The sequence below is a fragment of the Apodemus sylvaticus genome, chromosome 10, assembly GCF_947179515.1.
Source record: "Apodemus sylvaticus chromosome 10, mApoSyl1.1, whole genome shotgun sequence".
NCBI lineage: Eukaryota > Metazoa > Chordata > Mammalia > Rodentia > Muridae > Apodemus > Apodemus sylvaticus.
In genome coordinates this window covers 34,595,127-34,622,793 of record NC_067481.1, presented here as the reverse complement: position 1 = coordinate 34,622,793, position 27,667 = coordinate 34,595,127, and the positions used below count along the sequence as shown (strand labels likewise).

Below are 27,667 nucleotides of genomic sequence, written 5' to 3'. Positions count from 1 at the left end.
GTTAGGAATAACGTTCGTGGAAGGCAGAAGAATTTGAGGCCAGCCTGGACTATATAACCAGAGTCTCTTTTTCAAAATCTGGAGACAGTAGGTGATTGTTCTGAAATGTTTTGGGGCATGGACTTGATAGCACATTAAAAACAAAACAAAACTTAAGAGACCTAGATTCTGGGACCTTCTCCCACCCCTCTGGAGCTCGGTCTAAGTCTGTTACAAGCCTAATGCACAGTAGGTCTTTGGTCATTTTAGCCTATAGCAGCACAGTAGGCCTCTGGCTCCTCCCCCACCCTGTAACCTTTGATCTGGTTAACTACATTTTCTAGCACCAAGCTCCATCCCCAACCTCTCTGGCTCTCTCTCAGATGGGGATCAATGCCCTTCACAAGGGTGTAAGGATTGTGTTTCAACTGTAGGGGAAGTTTAATGAGTACTGCCCGGGTGGGAATAATCGATGTTGTATTAGCAGGTGAATGAGGCTTCTTCCTCCACCAACGTTTCCCAACCTCTAGATACAGAGCAGGAATCCTATTATAATTGCCAGCCATCACCTGGATCAGGCCAGGGACTTAGGTACCATTTGGCTTTGCAACATTGCGGGATGGACCGAAGATATCGCCTATAGTGAAAAACAAACACCCTGCCAGCCCAGAGCAGCCCTGGCCTCCAGTCTGCCCACTGGTAAAGGTTAGGACCCACACCGCTCATTACCACCCACGACTGACTGATGTGTTTACATAAACGAAAAGGCGGGGAGATATGTGGGGCTCCCCCGCTGGCTTCGAAGATGAGAAATCCTTGCCTCCGGGGGACGGGACACTCCCTTTCAGTGCTCTCCGTATTAGAAGGCTCTCGGTTTGGCTCAGGCGCTTTCAGCCCTTGCCCTGTGGCATGCCTGTTGTGCAGTAGGTCTTTGTGACTCTCTCCCCCTTGGAACTTGATAAACTAGGAGTGCGGCTGTCCAAATGATCTTCATTGTCCAATCAGCCTAGAAAGAGAATTCCGCGTTCGGCCTTGAGTCACCACCGGCCTCCTCCACCCATGATAATTAGGTTAGAGGTGGATTTTATACTGTTCATTTCCTGGAAACTGCTTCCTCCCTCCCTAGGGAGGCAGGCAGCATTTTGTAGGAGGAAATGCTTGCCTTCTGGAACCAGATAAGCCGGGAGCCAGCATCCATTGTCTAGGCTGGATTGCTCGGTTTCTCCAAGCCTTTTTGTTCGTCTGTTCTCTGTAACGTGAGATGGTTTTGTTGTTGTAAGGACTCCCAGCATTCCACCCCAGCACACTTTCTTCTTCTTTTTCTTTCTTTCTTTCTTTCTTTTTTTTTTTTTTTGGATTTGGTTTTTTTTCGAGACAGGGTTTCTCTGTGTAGCCCTGGCTGTCCTGGAACTCACTCTGTAGACCAGGCTGGCCTCGAACTCAGAAATCCACCTGCCTCTGCCTCCCAAGTGCTGGGATTACAGGCGTGCACCACTACCGCCCGGCTTCTTCTTTTTCCATGCAGACAACTACCACCAAAATATGAACCAGAAGAGATGGGATGATAAGTCTTGGGGAAACAGAAGTCCATGTGATGAAACTCAGGGGAACCAGCGCTTAGAATGTTATGTTGTCGGCAGTCCCAAGTTCAAATCCCAGCTCTGTTTGTCACAGTATCTCAACCTTCACCAATAAAAATGGATGTAGGAAGCCCTTCTTAGGGCTTGGTAAAGGCGTTTTGATAATATATACTCCACTTGTCTGGCACACGGTAGGTGTCTCATAAACAGTGGCTATTAGATACCAGGAGATATGTACCTTGTCCTCTTGGCTGCTTGGCCTTGTCATCCAAGGTAAACTCCCATAAGTCCTCTAGAAGCTTCTTTGCCACAGTCGAATTTCCCACTGAACACTCGTAGGCTCCTGTCTACCCGTGTGTTCTGCACTCAGTCCAGATTGGGGGAACTGACTTACAGAACTAAAAACAATGGAAGCCTAAAGGAATGATTTTGAGGGGGGAAAAAAGAAAAGTTTCAATTCTGTGTGTGCACATATAAGAGACAAAGCATTTGTTAAATTTGGGAGTCCCCAAATCCCAAGTGAGTAAAAACTTCTATTTTTTTTTTCAGTATTGAAAATTGCTAGGCAAGGGACTTTACTACAAAGCTATGTCCCCAAACCCTTATTATTTAAGGGGAGGGAGGGTCTTGCTATGTAACCCAGGCCGGCCTTGAACCTGAGATCCTCCTGCTTCAGTCTCCCCAGAGAGAGTTCTGGGATTTTAGGTGTGCCCCACCTCACCCAGTTTAGAAGTACTTTAACCAATTTGTCTTAGGTGAAGAAAAAAATTTTTTTGTTTGTTTTTGGTTTTTTTTGGATTTTTTTTGTTTGTTTGTTTGTTTTTTTGGTTTTTTTTTTTTTTTTTTTTTGGTTTTTTTTTTTTTTTGAGACAGGGTTTCTCTGTGTAGCCTCGGCTATCCTGGAGCTCACTCTGTAGACCAAGCTGGCCTCGAGCTCAGAAATCCGCCTGCCTCTGCCTCCCAGAGTGCTGGGATTGCAGGCATGTGCCACCATTGCCCGGCTTGAAGAAATTCTTAAGAGACACGTGTGTCTCAATCTATCAGATTATTCAAACAGTGGACCCCAATGAAACGGGAATTTCCTTGGAATCTCATGCTGGGAGAGACCAGAGGGAGAATTTGTCTCCTGGGAAGAGATTTCACAGTTCTAACAGCTTGTGGGTCAGAGCAGCTTACAGAATGAGACTGAATCCCAAACAGTGATGAGCCAGTGGTGTGCTGGACCAGGTCCTGACTGGCACTTAGACGTGCATAGTTTTGCCTTCATTTTTAACTTCAGTCTCACTTGAGAACCTGGAAGGTGGACTTGAGAGGTTTGCTGGGTTTCTTTTTCTGTTTTCCTAAATTGGCTCTTTTAATTAGCTCAAAGACCGGTGGCTGGAGCTGCCTTAAGGCACAGGTTGTGGGGGCTGGAGAGATGGCTCAGCAGTTAAGAGCACTGACTGCTCTTCTGAAGGTCCTGAGTTCAAATCTCAGCAACCACATGGTGGCTCACAACCATCCCTAATGAGATGCCCTTTTCTGGGGTGTCTGAAGACAGCTACAGTGTACTCACATATAATAAATAAATAAATCTAAAAAAAAAAAGGCACAGGTTGTGACACCCAACTTTTGTAATATTAGGGGTTTTTTTTTTTGTTTGTTTGTTTTTTTTAAAAAGATCATGTACCATCAGAGGAACACCAAATCTGAATGAGTGACCATGGGATCCTGCCTCTAGAGCTTGCATGGAGATATGTCAGAGCCCTCCATCAGGATAGGAGTGGGAGCTGGCTAGAAAGGCAGTGCCAGCTAGAGGGAAGTAGAGAGGAAAGTGGAAAGGAAGGAAAGGACAGCCACTGTCCATTGAATTGTGTTTTGTTGGTTTTGCTTTCCTTAAATTATTATGTGTATGGTATTGGGTGGGGGAGGGTCGATTTTGTGCAGTGTTAACCGGGGTTTCAGTAATTGTATTTAGGCCTCATATTCTTTTGCCCAGCCATCTCCCCAACCCTGTTTTAGTTGTTGAGAGAGCCACTAACTCACTAGCCCAGGCTGGTATTGAACTCACAGCAATCCTGCTGCCTCAGCCTCTTAAGTGACAGAATTACAGACACGAGCCATCATGCTCTGCGTTTACAGTATTTTGTTCTGTTAGGCTTTGAGTTTTAATGATAAGACCCCTCCTTTTCTGGAAGGGCGGTTGGAGACACCTCGGGGGCATGGATGAATGTTCTCCCAAGCCGAGCTGCACTCTGCTAGCTAGGACATAGGCCCCCGACCAGGAGGGTAGGGATACACCAACCCCTGCGACAATTCACCCGCACAGTGCCTCTGAAACTGCACCTGGTAGCCCTTGAGTCGTGCGTCGCTCGGGCCGGCGGGGTGTGGGGGAGCATCAGAGTTCCTCCGAGTCCCATCACCTTTGGCTCCCAGCACTAGGCGAAAAGCCTACCGCCCACCGTCCGGCCCCCATGGACCCCACGTGACTTCCTGAAAGCCCAGGGCGCCGCCCCTCCTGCCGAGTTTCGATTCCTTCCTCGCCGCTCCCTTAGCACCGCGCGGTGGTGTGTGCAGCTGTTCCTACGCGTCCCGTCGGGTGCTCCCCACGAGCGCGATGGCCGAGCTGTTTCCTCTGGCCGAGGAGCTGTCGTGCTCCATCTGCCTGGAGCCCTTCAAAGAGCCCGTCACCACTCCGTGCGGCCACAACTTCTGCAGGTCATGTCTGGATGAGACGTGGATCGTCCAGGGCCCGCCGTACCGGTGCCCTCAGTGTCGCACCGTGTACCAGCTGTGCCCGAAGCTGCACAAGAACACCGTGCTGTGTGCCGTGGTGGAGCAGTTCCTGCAAGCCGAGCAGGCGAGGACCCCGGTGGACGACTGGACCCCGCCTGCCCGCTCGGCAGCATCCAGCGCAGCCACCCAGGTGGCCTGCGACCACTGCCTGAAAGAGATCGCGGTGAAGACGTGCCTCGTGTGCATGGCCTCTTTCTGCCAAGAGCACTTGAGGCCTCACATCGACAGTCCCGCCTTCCAGGATCATCCCCTGCAGCCGCCCGTCCGTGACCTGCTGCGCCGCAAATGTTCCCAGCACAACCGCCTTCGGGAATTGTTCTGCCCCGAGCATGGCGAGTGCATCTGCCACATCTGCCTGGTAGAGCACAAGACCTGCTCCCCTACGCTCCTAAGCCAGGCCAGCACCGACCTGGAGGTAGGGAATGGCTGATTGAGGATCTAGAGGACAGCCTGGGCCAGCTGAATTGTGGAGAGAGCCCATCCTGGGTATTCCTGTAGTACAGTATGTTGCTGGAGGAGATAGACTTTGCTGGGCCAGAGATTCCATCCCTTCACAAGACCTTTTGGCCTTAGGCTCCGTGGGCCGCTATCTGGGAATTAGGCAGTAGGGAGCCATCCCCACAGACCAAACAAGTAGATTATATATAGCCACTCCCCCATCTATCTCCAGTCCTCTCATGTCTGTTTTACATAGCAGACAACTGAAGGCACAGGTAAGAGTACCTGCCCCGAGTCTGTGTTTGTCCAGTGGAGTTAAGTGGTTTTGAATATTAACCATGAACACTAGGGGTTACCTCTCCACCCCCTTCAGATCCGGGCAGCACGTAAGGCCTGTGTGTGCTTAGTTCATTCCCCAGTTCAGGAAAACAGGCCCAGAGGAGTTAGCTTAGCGGGAACCAGACTGCTTTGACTCACAGTTTCGGGTTTCCTTTTCCCTTGTTAGACCATATTGTCTGTTGAGTCCAGAGCATGGAGCATTCTTGGAGGCTTGAGGTCATGGGTAACAGTAGCCTCTGTTGATCTGGAGAGTTTTAATGGCTAGAGAGTGTGAACAGAGAGCGTCAGGAATCCCTACTTGTGACCTCCAGGGAGAGCCAGCACTTTGGCACCATGGTATATAGCCCATCTTTTTGGGTTGTTGTTGTTGTTGTTTTTGTTTTGTTTTGTTTTGTGTTTTAGGCAGTCTCACTATGTAGTCCTAGCTGTTCTGGAGCTCGCTGTACTGACCAGGCTAGCTTCGACTCAACAGAGACCTGCCTGCCTCTGCCTCCCCGAGAGCTGGGACTAGAGGCTTGCGCTCAGGTGGTGTAGTCCATCTAGCTGCATGACACTGAGCAGGAATTCGTCCTCTGGACCTGGGTCCACCTTGATAAAGACTGGAAGTGTGTGTGACGGGAGTCAGGGCTCCTAAGGGCCTTGCGGGGCGGCAGTGACTTTAGTGGCTATAAGAGGTCTCCATCTTCCCCTTACGAACTCAAAGCAGATGGTTGCCTCTCTTTGGTAGATTTGTCAAAGTGGGATCTAGTTTCATTTCTCTCTCAAACATCTGAGAAGTTGAGGCCTGTCCCAACCTTATAGAGGGAATCAGAAACCTGGGTGAGGCTGGCACACTGTTGCCAGAATCCCAGCTCCGCTCTCTCTTCCACGCACAGCCCTTCCCTGGCGGTGCCTGCCTCTCTGGGTTTTAGTCACGTTCCTCAGGACGTTTCCCACCCTGATCCTGGGCACCTGGATCTCCAAGTAACATCTTTTGAATTCACCTCTTCAGTATATACCCCAGCTAGATATGGATACCTCCAAGTCTAGCTGTTCTGGGAGACAGTCTTGCCCCGCCTTTGGAGCCTTCACTGTTTGGCTTGAGGCAAGTCACTGCAGACCTCTGGGTAGGTTGAGAGCCACCTGGGAAGTGCTACAGAGGCAGGATCCAGTGTCAGGAGGATTGGCACTTACAAGGCTCCTACCAGATTCAGTACCAAGACCTGGATTGAAATCCTGACCCCACTTTTAGCTTCCAGCTCCAAATGATAAAATGGGGGACAAGATGGTCTCGGGTTGTAGTGAACCCTGGGTGAAGCTGGTGTAGTGGCTCATGCCTATAATTCCAGCACTTGGGAGGCTTAGGCAGATAGATCTTCCTGAGTTTGAGGCCATGCTTGGACTACGTAAGTTTCAGGTCAGCTACAGGGTGAGATTTTTGTCTCACAGAGACAACAACAAAAAATAACCAGTGGCCATCGAGATGGCACGGCTGGTTAAGGGACTTGTTAACCAAGGCTCTGGCCTGAGTTTGATCTCTGGGACCTATGGTAGAAAGAGAACCAACTCCAGCAAACTGTTCTTTGATGTGGTCATGCATGCGCGTGGGCACACACAAATAAATGAATATAATAAAAGAAGAGAAAGCAGATCAGGCAACTCTCAGCAAAATTGCCACATAGGTTACTACCAATTCTGTTATTGGGCCTGGGCACCCTGGTCTGTGCTCTGGGACAGCCCCAGGCAGGACAAAATGTCCAAATTGGTCTCTGTGGACTTGACATCAATCCCTGGAGTGGTACCCTGCTGTATAATAAGTCCATATTTACCAAGGCAGAAAGAAGTAAGTGGGTGCATGAGGGGCCTCCCGAGCCCATCCTGAGCCTCTGCTCCCTCTCAGCAGTCTTGTCCAGGGCTGGAATGAGCGGCTATTCCTGCTGCCTTTTTAATCCTGTTAGCAGGATTCCTCCTGCCAACCTGGTACCCATGTCTATGTCAGCCCTGTTGCTGCTCATGCCGTCTCCGGGCCAGACCCTGGCAAGCGCCGCTCAGACTTGAGCATTGCGACTCCTAGTCTGGGGGTGCAGACCCAGAACTCCACTCTCTCCCACGTGGAGGACCCAGGTCCTTGGTCTCCAGCAAGCTCTCCCAAACCTCCCAGAGTCCTCTATCCTTGACCGGTGGACTCTTATCACCACCTAAGTCCTTGACCTGCCTCTCTTTGATGTGGAGTGGTGCGGAGTGGACCCCTATCCACAATGAGGAGACTATTATCTGTGTTTGCTTAATGGTGGATAACCCTTTCAGCGTGGAGGGCTCGTGGTGCAGTTCTGGAATGAGTCAGTTGCTAGCACCTGTGTAGTAGTCTCTGGTCTCTTCCAGCCCGCGAGGTAGGATCTGCCTGGGTTTGCCCTTTGACCCAAATCCATCTCAGCCACTGTTGGAGACCTGGGGCAGGGGGAAGGGTTGTGTCACAGAGGTTGAGCCAAACATCACTGACCTGGGCTTTCTGGCTACAGTTTGTGCAGCCTTGATCTCTGTGTCTGGCCCTTACCCTGTGCCAGTGGATGGTTCCAATCCACCCCCAAGATTAGGTTCAGCTCTGATGGAGTGGAGGAATCAGGAATGTAGAAGAGAGGGCTACTAGGTGTTGAGTTACTTGATTAGGGAAAGGAAATGTTATTATTATAATATTTTTTGTAGCATACACAGTTTGGTCACTTGTTTATAAGTTTAGGACCAGAACCTAATGTGCCAGTTACTAACAAAGTGGTCTTGGGTGAGTCACCCAATTCCCTGGCATCCTTCTGTAAAGTCTGAGTGATGTCTACTTCTCCGAGTTGCTCTAGAAGTTTATAGGTGTCAGGTGCTAGAAGAGTGTGAGCACTTCATAACTGCCCTCATGACTGGCAGCGGAGTGTCCCCTCTCATCTCTACGTCACCGTTCTATCTTAGCAGGCACATAGGAGACTGTTGCTTCTGGAGATGGCTAAGAGCCAGACAGTTTTGAATCAGTGTAGCTCTTTCAAGCCCCAGTGGCCAGCTTACCCTGATTCTCGGTGGCCTGGGTGACCAAGTACAGCTGAGGATTTGTCCCTGCCTTGCTGGAGGTGACAGAGCCTCACCCAGCTTCCTTCTCTTGCTGTAAGTCGCCTCTCGGGAGGACAGTCTTGGGTGTTGGGCGCCTTCGTTGCGTCCCCTTCTACTGGAAACTCCACTGCTTTGTTCTCCAGCGCCTTGGACACTCTGTCTGCTTTCAAGGCTGTTTGCTGCGGTTGGGTGAGTGTTCTCGCCCTGGCCGTTACAGAAATAGCTGTTCCAGATAGGCACGTTTCTGTGAGCTTGGCCACTTGCTCTTCCCCTTGCTTGGATTTCACAAGCTGTAAAATGAGTAGCAGGAAAAAGAAATGTGTTAGAATAGAAGCTGATATTTAGTATGACAGATCCAGGCAGGGCTCTGAGCACAGTCCTTGGTTAGTCTTTCTGAGTGATTGCCCCTGGAGCTGCCACCTACCCAGCGGTATCTGTTTGAGGATAGGGAAGTAGGCAGAATTTCAAACATAGTCATTTTGGTTCCAAGTATTTTTTTTTTTTTTTAAGATTTTATTTAAGTGTAAGTACACTGTGGCTGTCTTCAGACACTCCAGATCTCATTATGGATGGTTGTGAGCCATCATGTGGTTGGTGGGATTTGAACTCAGGACCTTTGGGAGAGCAGTCAGTGTTCTTACCCGCTGAGCCATCTCTCTAGCCCTGGTTCCAAGTCTTAATGTTTCTGTATTGTCTTCCTGAAGGTGATACTGGGAAGCATCACATACAAAAAGCACAGGGTAGCTTGGCAATGGTGGTGCACACCTTTAATCCCAGCACTTGGGAGGCAGAGGCAGGCAGATTTCTGAGTTCAAGGCCAGCCTGGTCTACAAGAGTGAGTTCCAGGACAGCCAGGGCTACACAGAGAAACCCTGTCTTGGAAAAAAACAAAACAAAACAAAACAAAAAAAACTCCAAGAAGCACAGGGTAGGCAGAAGGAGCAGCGGAGTTGGGGAGTGGGAATGGTCCTCAGTGTGGGGGAGGGGCTCTCTCACCCTGTGTGTTTTCTCTACAGATGAAACTGAGGCATAAACTCACTATCATGTACAGCCACATCAACGGGGCAACCAAAGCGCTGGAGGATGTGAGATCCAAGCAGAAGAGTGTGCAGGTGAGCGACCCTCCCCCACTCTAACCCCAGCCTGTAAACTCCAAAGCCCCTCATTCTTCTGGGAGGACATGGCCCAGGTGTGCCTGGGAATTTGTCCTCAGAGTGCTTAGGTAGCTCACTTGAAGACTTGGGCTCTATCCTGATACCACAGACACAATGGTGGAGTAGGGTCATAAGTTCAAGGTCACCTTTGGTTCCGTAGTCACTTCCTGTCCAGCCTGGAGGGTTACATGAAAACTTAATTTTCGTTTCATTTTGTTTTGGAGTCAGGGTCTCACTATTTAGCACTGGCTGTCAAGGAACTCACTGTGTGGATTAATCTGGACTTGAATCCACGGAGATATATGCCCGTCTCTGTCTCTTAAGTGCTGGGATTAGAGGTGGGCACCCTGTGCACGAAACTCTTCTTTAAAAAAAAAGCCTTGCTGGGCAGTGGTGGCGCACGCCTTTAAATCCTAGCACTTGGGAGGCAGAGGCAGGCGGATTTCTGAGTTTGAGGCCAGCCTGGTCTACAGAGTGAGTTCCAGGACAGCCAGGGCTAGACAGAGAAACCCTGTTGGGGGGGGGGGGGAGCCTTGCAAAACATTCAGAAAGCTATATGTCCAAGAAATAGCTTTTATATACGCACATTGAAAAACTCCCTGTAAGCCCAGCCTTGGGAGAATCATTCAAAAATGAAAGGGGTAAGAGGCTTAGAAAGATAGCTCAGTTCGTAAAGGTGATTGTTGTGTAGCCTGACACCCCACGTTCAATCCCTGGAATCCAAATGCAGGTGGGAGGTGAGAACTGATGTCACAGAGTTGACTTCTGACCTCCAAATTCATGCTGTGGTACCCGCCTTCACTCTGACAGTAAGTAAAAAATTAAGAGTAACGCCAGGCATGGTGGTGCACATCTGTAATTCCAGCACTTAGGAACTAGAGACAGGTGGATCTCTGTGAGTTCTAGGCTAGCCAAGACCACAATAGTGAGACCTGATCTGAGGAGGAGAAGAAATGATGATGTTGATGCTGTCTGCCTCTTCAGTTTACAGGAGCTCAGTTCTTCCTTGTCTTGTTGCCACTTCTGTCTTTCCTTCCTGTACCTTTCTGCCATCTACAATAAGATCATTGCTTTTTGTTTGTTTGTTTTTGTTGTTGTTTTTTTTTTTTTCCGAGACAGGGTTTCTCTGTGTAGCCCTGGCTGTCCTGGAACTCACTCTGTAGACCAGGCTGGCCTCGAACTCAGAAATCCGCCTGCCTCTGCCTCCCAAGTTCTGGGATTAAAGTCATGTGCCACCACTGCCCGCCTGTCCATTGTTACTGGACTCAGGCCCCCCTTTTTTAAAAATTTGTATTTCGTGTGCATTGATGGTTTGGCTGCATGTATGTCTGTGTGAGAGTGTCAGATCCTCTGGTACCGGAGTTAAAGAGTTGTGAACTGCCGTGTGGGTGCTAGGTATTGAACCCTGGATATCTGGAAGAACAGCCAGTGCTCTGAACCACTGAGCCGCTTTTCTCTCTAGCCCCCGGAGGATATCACTCTTAATTTAAATACATATGCAAAGACCCTTGTTCTAACAGACGCCATGTTCCCAGGCTCTCGGATGTCGGCGGATCTTTTTTTGCTGTCTGATGTCAGGGGAAAGCACCAAGAAGGAAGTGTCGTGGGCTGGCTGTGAGCATGTTCCCATTTTAAATCAGGGGCAGATGTGTTATCCACTTTTCATTTTAAAAAATATTAAGCCAGGCGGTGGTGGCGCATGCCTGTAATCCCAGCACTCTGGGAGGTAGAGGCGGGTGGATTTCTGAGTTCGAGGCTTTCTCTAGCTTGGGAAAAGAGGAACAAGATGGAAGATACTGGTAACAAGCAACTTCCTTTCAAGCAATCAGTGTGGTGTTTGTTGTCTCACTGGAAGAAATTTAGCCACCCTGACCAAGCCTAGTTGCAGGGGAGTCTGGGAAATGTAGTCTACAAAGCTGTGTACCAGATGATACTCCTGTGTGTTCTCTTACTGAATAGAAAAGGGGGAGCTGGGCAGTGGTGGCTCACACCTTTGATCCTAGCACTTGGGAGGCAGAGGCAGGCAGATAGATCTCTGAGTTCAAGGCCAGTCTGGTCTACAGAGTGAGTTCCAAAACAGCCAGGGCTACACAGAGAAACCCAGTCTTGAAAAAAAACAAAACAAAACCAAAACAAAGAAAAGGAGGAAGTTAACACTGAAAGACGTTGGTGTTTACTAGAGCAGGTACTCTGAAGGGATACCTAAGTGGATAAAGAGTTGAGGGTCAGTGAAGTGGCTCATTGGGCAAAGGTGCTTGCTGAGCAAGTCTGAAAACGAGTTCAGTCCCAGGGCCCACAATGGAAGAAGAGAACCAACTCCCGAAAGCTGTCCTCTGACTCCACTTGTGCCCCTGGGGGCGTGTGCACACAATGATAACAGCAACAACAAGGCTTTTCTTTTGGGTTTTCAAGACAGGGTTTCTCTGTGTAGCCCTGGCTGTCCTGGAACTCACTCTGTAGACCAGGCTGGCCTCGAACTCAGAAATCCGCCTGCCTCTGCCTCCCAAGTGCTCAGATTACAGGCGTGCGCCACCACCGCCCGGCTCAGCAACAACAAGTTTAACATTTTTTTTTTTCATTTATTTTTATTTTATGTGCGTTGCTGTTTTGCTTCCATATGTGTCTGTGTGAGGCTGTTGGATCCTCGACTTACAGACAGTAAACAATAAGCGAGCTGCTCTGTGGGCGCTGAGAATTGAACCCAGGTCCTCTATTAGAAGAGCAGTCAGTGCTCTTAGCCTGAGCCATCTCTCTCTCCAGCCCCAAAGTGAACAGTTTTTAAAAAGGTGAATTCTACTCTTTTGATGTATATTGTGTGTTTATTTATTTAGTCGTGTTTGATTCTGAACTATTGAGGTTACCCAAGAAGTTTGTTCAGAAATAGGACTGTTGAAGCAACATTGTCTACCAGAAGCATCCTGGACACCTCTGATTAATTTCAAACGGATTTGAATTACATGTGTGGTGGTAGGCTTTGAACCTTGGACCCATGACCTCACACATGCTATGTAAACAGTCTGCCTCTGAGCTAGACTCCCAACACCTGACACTAAAACTAATTTTAGTAATGCAACTTATTTAACTCAGTGTGTCCAAAATGTTATTTCAATGTAATATGAATCAATTTTCCTTTTTGATAGTACGGGGGATTGAACCTAGGTCCTTGTGTATGTGCTCCACGAGTGAACTGACTCTAGCTCAATAAAAAGTATTAGTGAATTGGGGGACAGGTATTAAGTCTTTGATGCCCATTGGTTGTCTACTCACAAGTTATGGGACTTTTTTTTTTTTTTGAGATGGGCTTTCCTTGTTTGGCCCTGGCTGTCTTGGAACACACTGTGTAGACCAGGCTGGCTTCAAACTCAGAGATCCTCCTGCCTCTGCCTCCTGAGTACTGGAATCAGAGGTGCATGCCACCACTGCCCAGCTGACTTAACATATTTCAAATGCTCAGAAGCCACACGTAACATTGAAAAGGAGAGTTCTAGAAAATGATTGTCTTTAGGAAGATTTTTAAAAACTGTTTCATGCCTCCAGGCTAGCCACGAACGCTTGGGCTCAAGTGACCCTCCTGCCTCGGTCTCCGGAGGAACTGGAGTAATAAATTATGTGACCAACTCATTTTTTGCTGTTTCAAAAGATTTGCTTGTGAATAGTTTTCTTCCTTCTTCCACCATCCCAGTTTGGAGACAAGGGTCACATGTAGCCCAGGGTGGCCTCAAGTATATAGTGTGGCCAAAAATGGCCTTGAAATTCTGATCCTCCTGTCTCAGCTTCCCAAGTCTGGAATTATAGTTGTGAGTCACCACACCGGGCTTTGCTTGTTAACATTCTGTCTGTTTCTTTGGTTGAGTTGGTTTCTGGGTTTTGAGACAGGGTTTCTCTGTGTAGTCCCGGCTGTCCTGGAACTTACTCTGTAGACCAGGCTGGCCTCGAACTCAGAAATCCACCTGCCTCTGCCTCCAAGTGTTAGGAGTAAAGGCGTGTGCTGCCGCCGGCCCAGCGCTTGTGAATTTCTTACATGTGTTTCTCTGGGCAGGTAGTTAAAGTACCTTCCTAGGAATTGGGGTTGCTGGGTCTTGGGGTGTGATCACCTCCAGATGGACAGGGCTTTGCCAAGTGGCTGCCTAGGGCGACAGTTTGAAGTGTCACCGAGTTTCCAGTGCTTCCCTCTCACCCACACACGGGAATGCAGCCGAAGTGTTACGAGCAGTCTGACAGGAGCCCCTTCATCTTGGCCTTGTAGGATTCTATGAAGAGGAAGATGGAACAGCTGAGACAGGAGTATGTGGAAATTAAGGCCATCATCGACTCGGCAGAGACCAGCTCCACACGCAAGTTGAAGGAGGAGGAGAAGAGGGTCTGCGGAAAACTGGACACCATCTACCAGGTTCTTCTCAAGAAGAGGAGTGAGATGCAGAATCTGAAGGCAGAGGTTGAGCTCATCCTGGCCAAAGGGGATGAGTTTGAGTTTCTGGAGGTGAGTTGTATGGTGAGGGTGCTGATTGTGTGTGGGTGTGTGCGTGGGTGTGCTGCCCAGCATTGCAGAGCTGATAGGAGTCTGGACCTCACAGAGTCAGGGCTTTAAGAGGCCATTTGGAAGCTGGGCAGTGGTGGCGCACACCTTTAATCCCAGCACTTGGGAGGCAGAGGCAGGCGGATTTCTGAGTTGGAGGCCAGCCTGGTCTACAGAGTGAGTTCCAGGACAGCCAGGGCTACACAGAAAAACCCTGTCCTGAACCCCCCCCCCCCCCAAAAAAAAACCAAAAAAAAAAAAAAGAACAAAAACCAAAAAAACGTTATTTGGAAAGATCCCAGAGACATCCTGTATGTCTACGCTCTGCATCAGCTTACCTGAATTTAGGGGCTTTAGAGAACCTCCATGATTACCTCCTGGTTTCCTCGGCTCAGCGTCTGGGTGTGGCTTCCCATCTGTCATCCTAGCACCAGCAGTCTAGCTGCAGGCTGGGCTGTATTGATTTTGGAGCGCAGGGTCGGTTGTTTTTTTTCCCCAAGAGCACCTGGCTACTTAGTTCCTTGGGGCTGTAGATCAGTGTGCACTTTCCTGCTGCCTGTCAGCTGAGGTTTCTTTCAGCTTGGCAGCCTGTGTTTGCTCAAGCCAGCAGAAACATTTCCCCCTCTAGGAAGGCCCAAATTCCTCTTTTCTTTCTTTCTCTCTCATTTTTTTTTTTAAAGATTTTACTTATATGAGTACACTGTCGCTGTCTTCAGACACGCCAGAAGAGGGCATCTGATCCCATTACAGATGGTTGTGAGCTACCCTGTGGTTGCTGGGAATTAAACTCAGGGCCTCTAGAAGAGCAATCAGTGCTCTTAACCGCTGAGCCATCTCTCCACCCCCCACATTCCTCCTTAAAGTCTCTTACCCAATTAAGTCTGGTCTCCCCAAGAGATAACCACCCTTTCGATTAATTCTTTCAACTGGTTGCATGTCTTCATTGTTCTGGGGTGTTTGTTGTTCCTCCTCTGTTCCTAGTAGTTCGTCATGCAGTCGTGCCCTTTCAGGTCTGCCCTGTACTCGGGATGGTTATGGGGGAACATCTTACTCTGTATAGGTGTCTGTCTTCTCTTCTTTTCCTTCCTCACATACGCCCTGGAAATGTCTTTCTGAAGTACTGTCTTCCTGCCCTCCCTGGCGCTGTGCTCCCTGTAGCATGGTCCAGGAATGAGGTCCTTGCTGTTCACACTTGGTCTCTGCTGTCAAGCTCACCTCTTGTCAGTGCCCTTTGTCTATGCCTTGTGCTCTGACCACGACAGATGCTACGCTCTTCATTCCTCAGACATAGCCCTGAGTAGGAGCAGCATGTTGATTGATCTTCTCTGCCCAGTGAATTATGTCCCTTTCCCAGCCACCATAGCGCTGACGACATCATTGCGGATGTGCTTGTTCTGTGTACCCTTTGGCTCTAAGCCACATCTCCGTTGCTTACCTCTTCTCCTTCGCCTGTCTAGTTCAGGGCCTAGATCTCTGTGAACTGCTAGGTTTGGTCCCCCAAGGACACAGATTCCCTGCTCAGTACAGGAGTGATGGAACTTGCTCTGTCTGTGATGCTTCCCGGTACCTAGGTGGAGGTTTTCTGCTGTCCCAGGGAGCTCTTTCCTGTGCTAAGAACTACTGGGTTCTCTGAAAAAGGATTCAACATCCTTGTCTGAGCCTCCTTCTTAAAGTTCAGGATTTCTCTGTGTAGCCCTGGCTGTCCTGGAACTCACTCTATAGACTAGGCTGGCCTCGAACTCAAATATCCGCCTGCCTCTGCCTCCCAAGTGCTGGGATTAAAGGCCTTCGCCACCACTGCCCAGCCTTCTTAAAGGAGCGCTCCAGCTCGTTGTTGAGGCAGGAAGTTGACTCATTGTTGCCATAGGAAACAACGGTGGGGTTGGTGAGGCTGGAGGCCCAACCCTGGCTTCCCTCCAGTCGCCCGTGCTTTAACACCTTGGCTTGTTCCAGAAAGCTGCAAAGTTGCAAGGAGAGTCAACGAAACCAGTCTTCATCCCTAAGATTGATCTGGATCATGACTTGATAAAGGGAACCTACCAGGGTGCGCTGGACCTCAAGGGTGAGCTGAAGGTCTCCCTCAAGCAGATACAGGAGAAGAAGGCTGAGGAGTACCATGGCTCAGGTAACAGTGGCCCACGCCGATGAGCCCTGGGTGCCTTAAGGTGGGAGAGGTGTCATACAGAACATTGGCACTTGAATTTCAAGGGTCCTGAAACGGCCTCTGCTTTGTCCTGACGTCACAGCTACTTCTCCATAAAGAGGATAGAGGCTTGGTATTCTGACGAGCGTGCTGGAGGCCAGCGTGGATGGGCTTTGAGTAGACTTGGGTTGCCAGTGTGTTTGGTGGACGCAGGGCTAGTTTCTGGATCAGACAGATCTGAAATTCTTCCTTATCACTCCTTTGCATTCCTTCCTCCACATCCCAACCACCACCACCGTCATGTTTCTCTGCTTCTCACACACACACACACACACCACTGCCAACACCCAATTCTGGGGACTGGTCCCAGTGTATGCTAGGCAGGCACCCTACCATACACCTCTTTACCTAACCTTTGGCTTTTTGAAACAAGATCTCTCTGTGTAGCTCGGGCCATCTGTCACCTCCCAAGTACTGGGTTTACAGGTGTATACACTACACCTAGCTGTCAAATATTTTCTTTTACTTCTGACCCTGCCCACTGATTCCAGGGGAACACTGTCTGGCTGCTGCCGGATACCATCCCCTGCTCCATGAGGATGCTAGTCTCCTACAGGGTCCCCCGCATCTGCTGTTACAGCCAGGGAGGGTTTTATAGGATGCAGATGTCACCGTGTTTCTCTCCTAGCCCTGTTGGGAGCTTTCTGGTTATCCTAAGATGGCAGACCAGACCCTTGACCTTGCCCGACATGCCAAAATAGGTGTTGTCTTTTCACCCTTGGGTCCCTGCAACATCTCCCACTATCTCTCTCCATTCAGTCTCTCAGTGCCATGCTTCCTGCCACAGGACCTTTGTGTGTGTGTGTGTGTGTGTGTGTGTGTGTGTGTGTGTGTGTGTGTGTGTGTGGTGTGTGTGTGTGTGTGTGTGTGTGTGTGTGTGTGTGTGTGTATACATATATATATATATATATACACATATATACATATATACACATCCTCCCCAACACATGTTGCTTGGGGATTCTTCACCAACTAATCCCTTTCTACTGTTTCTTTGTATTTTTGGTTTTGCTTCACTGTCAGCTGAACCTAGGGCCTTCATATACCGGGAAAGTGCTCTACCACATGGCCCCTTTGAACGTTTTATTTTGAGGCAGATTTTTTTTTTTTGGATTTGGTTTTTTCGAGACAGGGTTTCTCTGTATAGCCCTGGCTGTCCTGGAACTCACTCTGTAGACCAGGCTGGCCTTGAACTCAGAAATCCGCCTGCCTCTGCCTCCCAGAGTGCTGGGATTACAGGCGTGCGCCACCACCGCCCCGGCTTTGTTTTTTTGTTTTGATTTGTTTGAGACAGGGTTTCTCTGTATAGCCCTGGCTGTCCTGGAACTCACTCTGTAGACCAGGCTGGCCTTGAACTCAGAAATCTGCCTGAGGCAGAATTATTTATTTATTTATTTATTTATTTATTTATTTATTCACTCATTCATTCATTCATTCATTCATTTATTTATTTAGAGACAGGGTCTCTCTACTGTGTAGTTCTGGCTATTCTGGAACTTGCTATGTGGACCAAGCTGGCCTTAAAGGTGCGCACCACCACACCTGGTATTGAGGAAGGATCTTACTGAGGTGCCTAGGCTGGCCTTGAGTTTGCAATCCTTCTACCTCAGGCTCCTGAGTAACTGGGAATTCATATTCCATATGCCATTCGACATTTTGGTTTTGTTAGGCGTCTGTGTTTGGTTACCTGTGGCTGTGATAAACTATCCAGACAAGAGCAACTTAAGGGAGAAAGGCTTGTTTCAGCTCACTGTTCGGGTCACAGTCCGTCACATGGGCAAGGCAGCAGGGCTTAAAGCAGCTAGTCACATGACTCCTGCAGTCAGAAGAGTGATGAATGCTTGCACATTAGGCCTCCCCTCGATTTTTCCATTTTCTATGAGCCGGCATCCCAGTCAAGGACTGGAACATCCAGAGTGGGTGTGGTTCCTCCCACCTCGACCAACCAATGCAATCTTTTAATCTTTTTTGTTTGTTTGTTTTGGTTTTGGTTTTTGGTTTTTTGGATTTGGTTTTTTTTTTGAGACAGGGTTTCTCTGTGTAACCCTGGCTATCTTGGAACTCACTCTGTAGACCAAGCTGATCTCAAACTCAGAAATCCGCCTTCCTCTGCCTCCCAGAGTGCTGGGATTACAGGCGTGCGCCACCACTGCCCAGCCAGTGTAATCTTGATAACTCTCCACATACATGATTTAGCACTGATCATCACGGTGGGTTTTCCTGTCACTGTGAAAATCATTGAATGGTTCCATTTTTCTGCCAGGTCCCCTTAAAATCTCACTCCTTTGAAAAGAAAACACATTTATTTATTCAGTGTGCATTCATGTATGTATATGTGTGTGTCTGTGGAGATGGAGCACTATGACGTAGCAGCTGAGGTCAGAGGACAACATAGGGAAGTCAGTTTTCTCCTTCCGCTGTGTGGGTCCCAGGAATTGGACTTAGGTTGGGCCGCAAGCTTTTTTACCCACAGAGTCATCTTGACAGACTCGTTTCCACTCTTTGGAGTAGGATCCTTTTCTTTGGAGATGCAGGTGATGGCCCTGAACGTCACTGTGGCCATCCTAGTGTTTTTGCAGAAGAACTGTTGAAACAGGTAAAGATGAGGTACTTTAGTCAGGGTTTCTATTCCTGCACAAACATCATGACCAAGAAGCCAGTTGTGGGGGAAAGGGTTTATTCAGCTTACACGTCCACATTGCTGTTCATGACCAAAGGAAGTCAGGACTGGAACTCAAGCAGGTCAGGAAGCAGGAGCTGATGCAGAGGCCATGGAGGGATGTTTCTTACTGGCTTGCTCCCTCTGGCTTGCTCGGTTTGCTTTCTTATAGAACCCAAGACTACCAGCCTAGGGATGGCACCACCCACAAGGGGCCCTCCCCCCTTTGATCACTAATTAAGAAAGCACCTTACAGCTGGATCTTATGGAGGCATTTCCTCACCTGAAGCTCCTTTCTCTGTGATAACTCTAGCCTATGTCAAGTTGACACACAAAACTAGCCAGTACAGGAAGGTTCTGGAAGTACTTCACTTGGGTTGTGTGAGTAACTAGACTGCCAAGAGAGGGAAGAAAGGACCAGGGGCCAAGAACCTGACATTGGCCTAACCTCCGCTCCACACCAGACACCTTGACCTCATCCAGGGGTCCCATCAGCCGTCATCAAGTTCACATTCTCCTTGATGTATGGCCAGAGAAGTCCTGGAGCTGAGTGCTGAGGGGATACTTTCTCCCCACTGTACTTTAAGCAGACGAGAGAAGGAACCAATGGAATTAGTCCACCTATAATAATTCTGTCTCTTGCAAATGACTGGATAGGACAGGCAGTGGGAGGGCTGTCTGTGTGGATCTTCTGCTCACAGCCTCGACAAACCTGGCTCTTAGAGTTGGTGAGGAGTATCCACATACAGCTTTTCTCTGGTACAGGTAACACGGGAAACCATACGGAGTCCACATCCAAAGCCACACGCCCTGTGAAGAAGACCACACGTAAGTAGCCCGTCGTTTTTCTGGTCTCAGTGTGGCTGTGGCTGGCAGGTGCATGGTTGAAACTGTCGCAGAGGCTATTGAAGCTTCCAGATGGTCAAAAGCCCATCCTAGGTTTTTACAGGGGTGTGTGTGTGTGTGTGTGTGTATGTACACATGCACCGTGGAAATTGGAAGTCATCCATGAGCGTCGGTCCTTACCCTCCTCTTTGTTTGAGACAGGGCCTCTTACGTGTCATGGCACAAGCCAGGCTTGCCGGCCTGAAAGCCTCTGGGGACTGTCCTGTGTGTGGACAGCCATTATCGTGCTGCAGACGCATGCTAACCCATCTAACCTCTGGGGTCTGAAGATCTGAACTCAGGTCCTCAGGCATTCATGCCAACAGTTTCACCCACTGAGCCATCTTCCCAGCCCCGTGTTTCTCTGTCTTTCCCCCTATTGCCCCCTCCCAGTGAGCCATAGAAAATGTTTCCCTAATTGTCCCTACCAGTAAAAATTTGATTCTACACATGCACAGTGTTGGTTTATTTATAAAACACGTAAGCAGGAAGCAGACTGTGGTGCTGCACAGATTTTACCCCTGTTCCCCTCCCCCCAGTAACGATGGTGTCACTGTCATTGAGAAGGTGGTTATAGAGTTGGGAGTATGAGTCTCCTTGTTCCTCACATGTGGAAAACAGTGCTATTAGGGCCCATAGAATGATAGTAAGTGAGGTTTCTATGGGGACACACTGGCTGTGAGAACTCTTCATAACCCTTAAACAAGGAAGCTGTGACTGTTTTCCCAAGGTCAGTATGAAAGGGCATCAGGGTGCCCTGATGTTAGTGGGTGTCGGGAGATTGAGAGGACTCTACGTGTGCTTTGCTGTTTCTTGCTTGTGTATAATGTGTGAACTGACTTCAGCAAACCACTGCGGGGTGTCAGTCCCTCTGAGGGCTAGAACACCTGGTGACAGTGTGCTTGTGGATGGTGACGTGCCCTCGGGAAAGCAGGGTGTTCTTAATGCACTATTGTGATACTCAACCAGGACTATTTATTTTCTGATTTCCTCTTTTTTGCTTGTTTTTTTTTTCTTTTTGCAGAGAGCTTTTAATCTACCTGTAGTAAAATGCACAGACCTTAAATATACGGTCAAATACATTCTGACAAATGAGTTCCATGTTACCATTACCCAAATCAATGTAAACACTTCCTAAAACATTTCTTCCTATTTCCTAATGGACAGTGTAGGCCCACTGACATGGCGGATTCCTAAACTTGTAGATGTGTGTTATTAGCCACTGCCTTCTAGTTCAAGTTAAGCCATCCCTTCTTAGCTGGTATAAGTCAAATGCATGCTGATGAAAGTTACTATGGTCATGTGTGTGTGTGTGTGTGTGTGTGTGTGTGTGTGACATCATGCTTTAAAATAATCCTAAAATCTTTCCTTTTTAGAGGAAAAGAAGACCAAGAAAATCCGTAAGTTGTGCAACTGTGTTTATTTTTGTCCTCGTGACTTGGGTGAGCCTAGAGCTAACGTTGACGGCAACCGTTGCCCTGCTTTAATGAGAGTTCTGCAGTGGACCTGTTCTTACAGATGGATGCCGTGAGGGCAGGCGGCTCTGAGCCGGGAGTGTGGGTGGGGATGTGGGGATGGATAGGTAAATGGGTGGGTGGTAAATCAGTAGGACAGATAGATAAAGAGCCTCATCTGGACTCACTTGTGTGGCCCTGGCTCGTCAGATGTGTCTGTGGAGGTTGCTAGTTATCTTGGAAGGGAAGAGAAGTCATCTAGTCCTCTGGGTTGTATAGCTATTCCATGCTTGTCCCTCCTCGCCTCCCAGCTGGTGCTACTGGCCCTGCTCCCTATTTTTCCCCATCCAACAAGTTGCCCACCTTTGGAGCTCCTGACCAATCACTGGATTTGAAAGAAACTCTCCCTGATGGTGAGTCAGTGTGGACCAGTGCCAGGGAATTATCTACCATTTGTCCTGAGTTCCTGTCTTGAATACTATTCTCTATTTGGTCTTGTAGCCACACCCAAAGCCGGTGCTGCACAGCCAAACTCTGCAGCACTCAAGGCAAAGATGCTAGAAAACTTCTTAGCCAAGTCCAGAAGCGAACTTCTAGAGTGTGAGTAGCCTGACTCTGGGGGTGGCTTCATGCATGGGTGGGTGGGTGGATGGATGATGGGTGGATGGATGGATGGATGGATGGATGGGATGGATGGATGGGATGGATGGATGGATGGATGGATGGATGGATGGATGGGATGGATGGATGGATGGATGGATGGATGGATGGATGGGCAGGTAGGTGGTTACGCCCTGGAGAGCAGGTAGCTAGATATTGTGTGTATCTGAGTAAGAGTTCTGATTGATGAATGGTTAGTTAGATGGGAAGGTGGGTGGGTAGATGGATAGGTAGTTAGATGATTGGGTGGATGGGTGGGTGAATGGACGGATGATGTGTGAGTAGATGGATGGATGGATGAGTATATGGATGTGTGGATGGAGAAAATAAATATAACAGATGGGGAAAGCTTTAAAAGTGCCTGGGTCCCTTGTCACGATTCCCTGGGGTATGTTTTCTCAGATTTCGTTAAAGTCGTCTTCGACTACAATACCGCCCACAACAAAGTGGCTCTGTCAGACAACTACACCACCGCCTCTGTGGCTGATGTGCTCCAGCACTACCGGACCCATCCCCAGAGGTTCACCTACTGCTCTCAGGTCCTGGGGCTGCACTGCTACAAGAAAGGCATTCACTACTGGGAGGTAGAACTGCAGAAGAACAACTTCTGCGGCGTAGGCGTCTGCTACGGCAGCATGGAACGGCAAGGCCCCGAGAGCAGGCTGGGCCGGAACCCCAAATCGTGGTGTGTGGAGTGGTTCAACAACAAGATCTCTGCCTGGCACAACAACGCGGAGAAGACCCTGCCCTCCACCAAGGCCACTCGAGTCGGCGTGCTGCTCAACTGTGACCACGGCTTCGTCATTTTCTTTGCGGTCACTGAAAAGGTGTATCTGATGTATAAGTTCAAGGTGGACTTCACTGAAGCTCTGTACCCAGCCTTCTGGGTGTTCTCTGCGGGCACCACCCTCTCTATCTGCTCCAAGTAGCTACTAGGCCAGCCACAGACACTTGGACTTCCTGGGAATATTCCAAGACTGGTCCAAAAAGCTGTAGGCAGGACTCTCCTTGGGAGAACTTCTGAGTCCCTACCAGATAGGAGATAGGGAGGGGGTGGGGGTGGGGTAGGGAAGGGGCAGAAAGAATGAAAAGGGAGATTAGGCTCAGAAAGGGGTGGGATGATTGTCTTGTGGGTGGGGAAGCACATCTACCTCCTCTTGCCTCCCTAGGCAGGGTGACCTTCTCCTAATGTGGGAAATCTCCAGGCTGCTAGTTACTTGGGCAGAGCTTCAGAGAGTAAAATTATTAGTGTTCCTGTTGTCTTATCAAAAATCTAGAGCCATTAGCCATGTTCTTTCTCAGGTGACAGATGTCCACCAGATGTCCACCTTATTTTGCTCTCTGGGGTAGCCTTCAGATCTTTGTGTTTTGATTATGACCTAGTTTTTTTTTTTTTTTTTTTTTTTTTTCATTTTTAAAGCCAGGTGTAGTGGCGCATGCCTTTAATTCAAGCCCTTGGGAAATGGAAGCAGGCACATTCTTGATGAGTTGGAGGACAGCCTGCTGTACATAGTGGGTTTTAGGACAGCTAAAGCTACATAGTGCCACCTTGTCTCTGAAAAAAACAAACAAAAATCCAGTTCTTGAGTTCTGTGTATATGTTACCTCTTTGATGCTGGGGACTGAATCTATGGCCTTGCATGTATGCTTTACCCCGGAGCTTCACCCCTACTCGGAATTTCCATACAACCCTTTCCCCCAAGGAACCTTTTGTAGATATGGCTGCAGACTGGTCTGAATCAGCCTGTGTTGATTTGTGTCACGGTAACCCAGACCTGGCTGAGAGATGGAAGTCTCATCCTCTTCAAGGGGCAATTCTCCAGGGACATGCTGACTGTGGCCATGGAGTTAGAGGCCTTTCTTCCCATAACCTAGGCCGAGAGTAGGGGTTGGGGAAGCACAGCCCTGACTGGATTATGGGAGCCTGATGGCTTTGCTCTCACTGTCATCTTGCCCTGACAGTTGTTCCCAGCAGTAATGTCTCCTTCTTCTGGGTTGTAGATACTGGGCTGATGGCTATAAATGCCACCATTTGCCTTTTGTGGCTATTACCGTAGTTAGGTGGACAGCCACACCACAGTCCCAAAGCCTGCTGTCATGCAGACAGGTGGTGTGTGGTTGCTTCAGGAATCTTGCTAGATCACCTACTGGGGGGGACTGCCTATGGCCTGAAGGGTCCTAAAGCAGACCCATGGGAGATAGCTAAATTCCTGTTTATCTCTAGCCATAGATTACAGGCCCAGTGATGAGTCAGACTCATCACCTGCCTTGACCCTTTCTTCTCTCTTCCTCATTTTTGAGCCAATTCCAGATGCTCATGTAGACCAAACTACAGGTTAGGAAGACTTTTAAGGATAAGGAAAAAAAAATAACAAGAAGGGTCTAGGCAGTGGCTGTTTTCTCTGTTGTCTTTCACACAGTAAAAATAGCCCATGCCACTAAAGGGCAGGGATGGATGTCTGGGGTCTCCCCAGCTCCTGTCGTGAGGTCAAATCCAGACGAGGTAAGGATTTGACCTCTTGTGACAGGAGTTCAGCCCTCTCTTTCCTAAGTGGGGAGCTCCTGCTTGTAAGCATTCTTAGGAAGAGAGGTCACCATAGGGAAGGTAGCCCCCTAGACCTTTCACATGATGGATATTTGAGAATACATCTCAGTTCTTTATGGAATTCCAGGCTCTTAGTATTGGCATTCCTGACAGACGTGTGATCTGTGTCTTCTCCCAGAGGGATGGTCTAGTCCCTTGAAGCATTTTTGCAGGGAACATGTCCCTGCAGATGATAGGTGGGCTTTGGAAGGTTTCTTCCTTTCCCACACAAATTCTTGGTGATGCTTCTCCAACTTTGAAGATGCCCCAAAGCATCTTTGCTGGTCTTGTTTTGAGCCTTGTTTGAGGCCAAATCAGACTTGGGAAACAGCTAGGTTCAGAGAAGTGGAACACCAAGGATTAACTCAAGAGTCCTGAGTGGGCTCTTCTGTAGAAAAGGAGACAGTCAGGACTCTTCCCAGGAGGTGTGCAGCTTGGGCTAGGAAGGCATCTGACCCTCCATTTATGAGAGAGCCAGGCAGCCAGCCAGAGTCCAGAGCTGTGCGGGATGCTTTGGAGTTGTAAGTGGAGGGGTGAACCCTTGTTCTCCGGTACCTTTCTGTTTGCAATGGTAAGACCTTACCTTAACCATTAGCATTTCTGGGTTGATGTACTAGAGTACATCAGAGTGCACATCTCACTTAGCTCTTTGCAGGTGGGAAGGTGGAGGATGACTCTGTTCCACTATTCTTGTCATTCCAACATGGAAGAAACTCCTAATATGGATGACAAGAAAACCCCCAGAGCTCTGTGGACATACAGGAATTTCCAGAAACGTTGATGTAAAATCCTGTCCTAGACCAAGGTACTAGGGACTGTCTCAGTCACTCTGGTGTGATAAAGGTCAAGTCTTTCTATTTTTCTAGACTGACTGCCTATTTCTGATCACTCAGAAATTGATTTTTGATTTATTACTAATACTGATATCTTTTATACTATTGATTTTAATTGATTATTAATTACTAATGTTTTAACTAGGCTTCTTAAACCTAGTGTTTTAGAGGTAATTCATCTTTAAGATAATCATTATACAGGGCAAGGCTGGCTGTTGTACCTTACTTTGGATGCAATGACACAGCATTCACCATCCTTTCTGGATTGAGGTGTGAGTGAAGATGTCACTCAAGCTGAAATCCACTGATGAGGTACCCACCCCCTGATAGCTACTGTCCAGGGCCTCTGGGTGCTCAGGTTCTGCTCTGGAAGCCTGCCTGCCACAGCGTAGCACTGATCTCAGGAAACTGGATAAAGAATGCTCAAGAGAGAGAACATGTGGACTTGACTTCAAGATAGTGCCACGGTGGGACACTGATGAGGCAAGCCCACTAGAGGAACCGGCAAGCAGCGGTCGGAACCCAGAGCTTGCTTTACTTTTCTATCATGAGACGTTAAATAGTGCAATGATAAACAGTGTTGAACAGACCCTATTGATGATCTTCTCTTGGCTATTAAAGAATTTGGCAGCCGGGCGGTGGTGGCGCACGTCTGTAATCCCAGCCAGCACTCTGGGAGGCAGAGGCAGGCGGATTTCTGAGTTCAAGGCCAGCCTGGTCTACAGAGTGAGTTCCAGGACAGCCAGGGCTACACAGAGAAGCCCTGTCTCAAAAAACACAAAACACAAAAAACAAAAACAAAAGGGAAAAAAAAAAAGAATTTGGCTTGCCTTTATTGCTGAGTGTGTGCATGAGTGTGTGCGTGCGTGTTTTTAAGTCCTTGGAATTTCCTGAGAGGATTGAGTGTCATTGTTATTTGTCGGCCTTGTGTGTCACAGCAGAATTTATGTCGAGATGACCCAGGATGGTAGCTAGCCACTACCAGCTTGGTGATTGATTACAGGGTTGAGGCCTTGAGCTCAAAGAACCTCTGAAAGGAAGAAGAGGGAACTGGGGGTTGAGGTCAGTCCAAGACCTCTGTGAGTCCTGCCTACAAACAATGGTTCAATTCCAGCCCCTGTTGACACCTAGTGCAACTTCCCTGCAGATGAACGCGTAGCTGTGCTTTAGGCTGATGCACTCTTGTCCTATGATGGCAGGACAGGGAGGCTCTGTGCTCGAGACCCTTCTAGACCTTGCCCTCTATGTGTCTTTATTTGATTGCTTCGATTCTTATTTTGAATAAAAGAAAGTTCAAATTATAAATGCAGTATTGTCCTGCCTTCTGTGAATTCTAGCAAACGACCAAATGGGAGACAGATGACAGTCTCTCCCAGGATTTGCAGGTATTCGGCAGTGTGTGGAGACTGAGGCCAGGCAAGGCATGGCGGGGTACTGTGTCCCTTAACTTGGGGCACCACATCTAACTCTCGGCGGCTGGCGTATTCTCCGTATACAGTGCAGCCGCTGCTGCTGGGACGGAGGTGATGGCACCTGCGAGGCTATGCAGCAGGTCAGTCGAATCAGTTCTTTTAACAAACCACTCCTCTTAGATTTGCTTCTTTCTTTATCCTGGGAAGACCCACAGTGTCAGAGACTCTTCCCAGATGCCACTTCATCTGTCCCAGAACATTCAGATGAGTAACTCAGTCAAGAGAAGCCATGCATGAGTGTGGAAATGAGCCCGTGTGAATGTAGGCACACCCTGAAGTCCAGAAGAGGGCTTGCAGTCTCCAAAAGCTCTGGGTGGTGACGAGCCCCACTACACAGGTACTGGCAAGAGGGGAAAGTTTAACTGTGAAGCTAGCTCTCCAGCCCCAACATCAGGGTTGTTTCCTTTTATTTGTTTGTTTATTTTATGTATATGAGCACACCATTGCTCTCTTCAGACACCCCAGAAGTAGGCATCAGATCCCATTACAGATGGTTGTGAGTCATCACGAGGTTGTTGGGAATTGAACTCAGGACCTCCGGAAGAGCAGTCGGATGGGAACAGGTGTGTGTTAAATTGAACGCTGAAGTTCACACCGCCATGTCTGAGCGCTGGGAATGAAACAAATGAGGCATTCCCTAATCAGATAAGAGGAAGGGCTGGGTTGGGGGGTAGAATGCAGATAGGACAGACAGACAATAAGGCCGGTCTTGGCCAGCTCCAGCTGCCCATGGAAGCCTTCACAAGCACAAAGTGCTTTTACCCTTTTCCATCTCCTGAGACTTGTAACACACAGAACTGTGAGTTAGCACATCTTCTAAGAAAGTCTTCACTCATTCCAGGAAGCTCACCCTGGAGAGGAGAAAACCAAGCAATGCTACAGCCACTTCCTGGGAACTTTGTCTCCAGATGGTCAGGCCCTTGGTGGTTAAACATTCTTGCTGCTACAGATGGCTTTGTTTTGCTATACTAGGAACTATGTCTGCAAAAGACATTGTTAGGGCTAGAGAGATGGCTCAGCGGTTAAGAGCACTGACTGCACTTCCGAAGGTTCTGAGTTCAAATCCC

General features: G+C 48.6%; 2 protein-coding genes across 3 annotated transcripts in view; one reads left to right on the top strand and one right to left on the bottom strand.

Annotated features, from left to right (window-relative positions):
• The window catches only part of Dgke (diacylglycerol kinase epsilon), a 248,326-nt gene that overhangs the window by 177,561 nt on the left and 43,098 nt on the right, over window positions 1-27,667 (bottom strand). The gene's annotated exons all lie outside the window — the stretch shown is intronic.
• Trim25 (tripartite motif containing 25) lies at window positions 4,061-24,204 on the top strand. The gene is made up of 9 exons (XM_052194262.1): window positions 4,061-4,749; window positions 9,197-9,292; window positions 13,581-13,814; window positions 15,804-15,975; window positions 19,478-19,540; window positions 20,974-20,997; window positions 21,363-21,464; window positions 21,553-21,651; window positions 22,114-24,204. Exons 1-9 carry the CDS (start codon window positions 4,156-4,158, stop codon window positions 22,638-22,640), a joined length of 1,911 nt encoding a protein of 636 aa, XP_052050222.1. The 5' UTR covers window positions 4,061-4,155; the 3' UTR covers window positions 22,641-24,204.

Coding starts and splice junctions, on each gene's coding strand:
- Trim25 (XM_052194262.1), top strand. CDS start 4,156: ATGGCCGAGCTGTTTCCTCTGGCCGAGGAGCTGTCGTGCTCCATCTGC. Junction 15,976..19,477: donor TGAGGAGTACCATGGCTCAG/GTAACAGTGGCC, acceptor TCTCTGGTACAG/GTAACACGGGAAACCATACG. Junction 21,652..22,113: donor CAGAAGCGAACTTCTAGAGT/GTGAGTAGCCTG, acceptor ATGTTTTCTCAG/ATTTCGTTAAAGTCGTCTTC.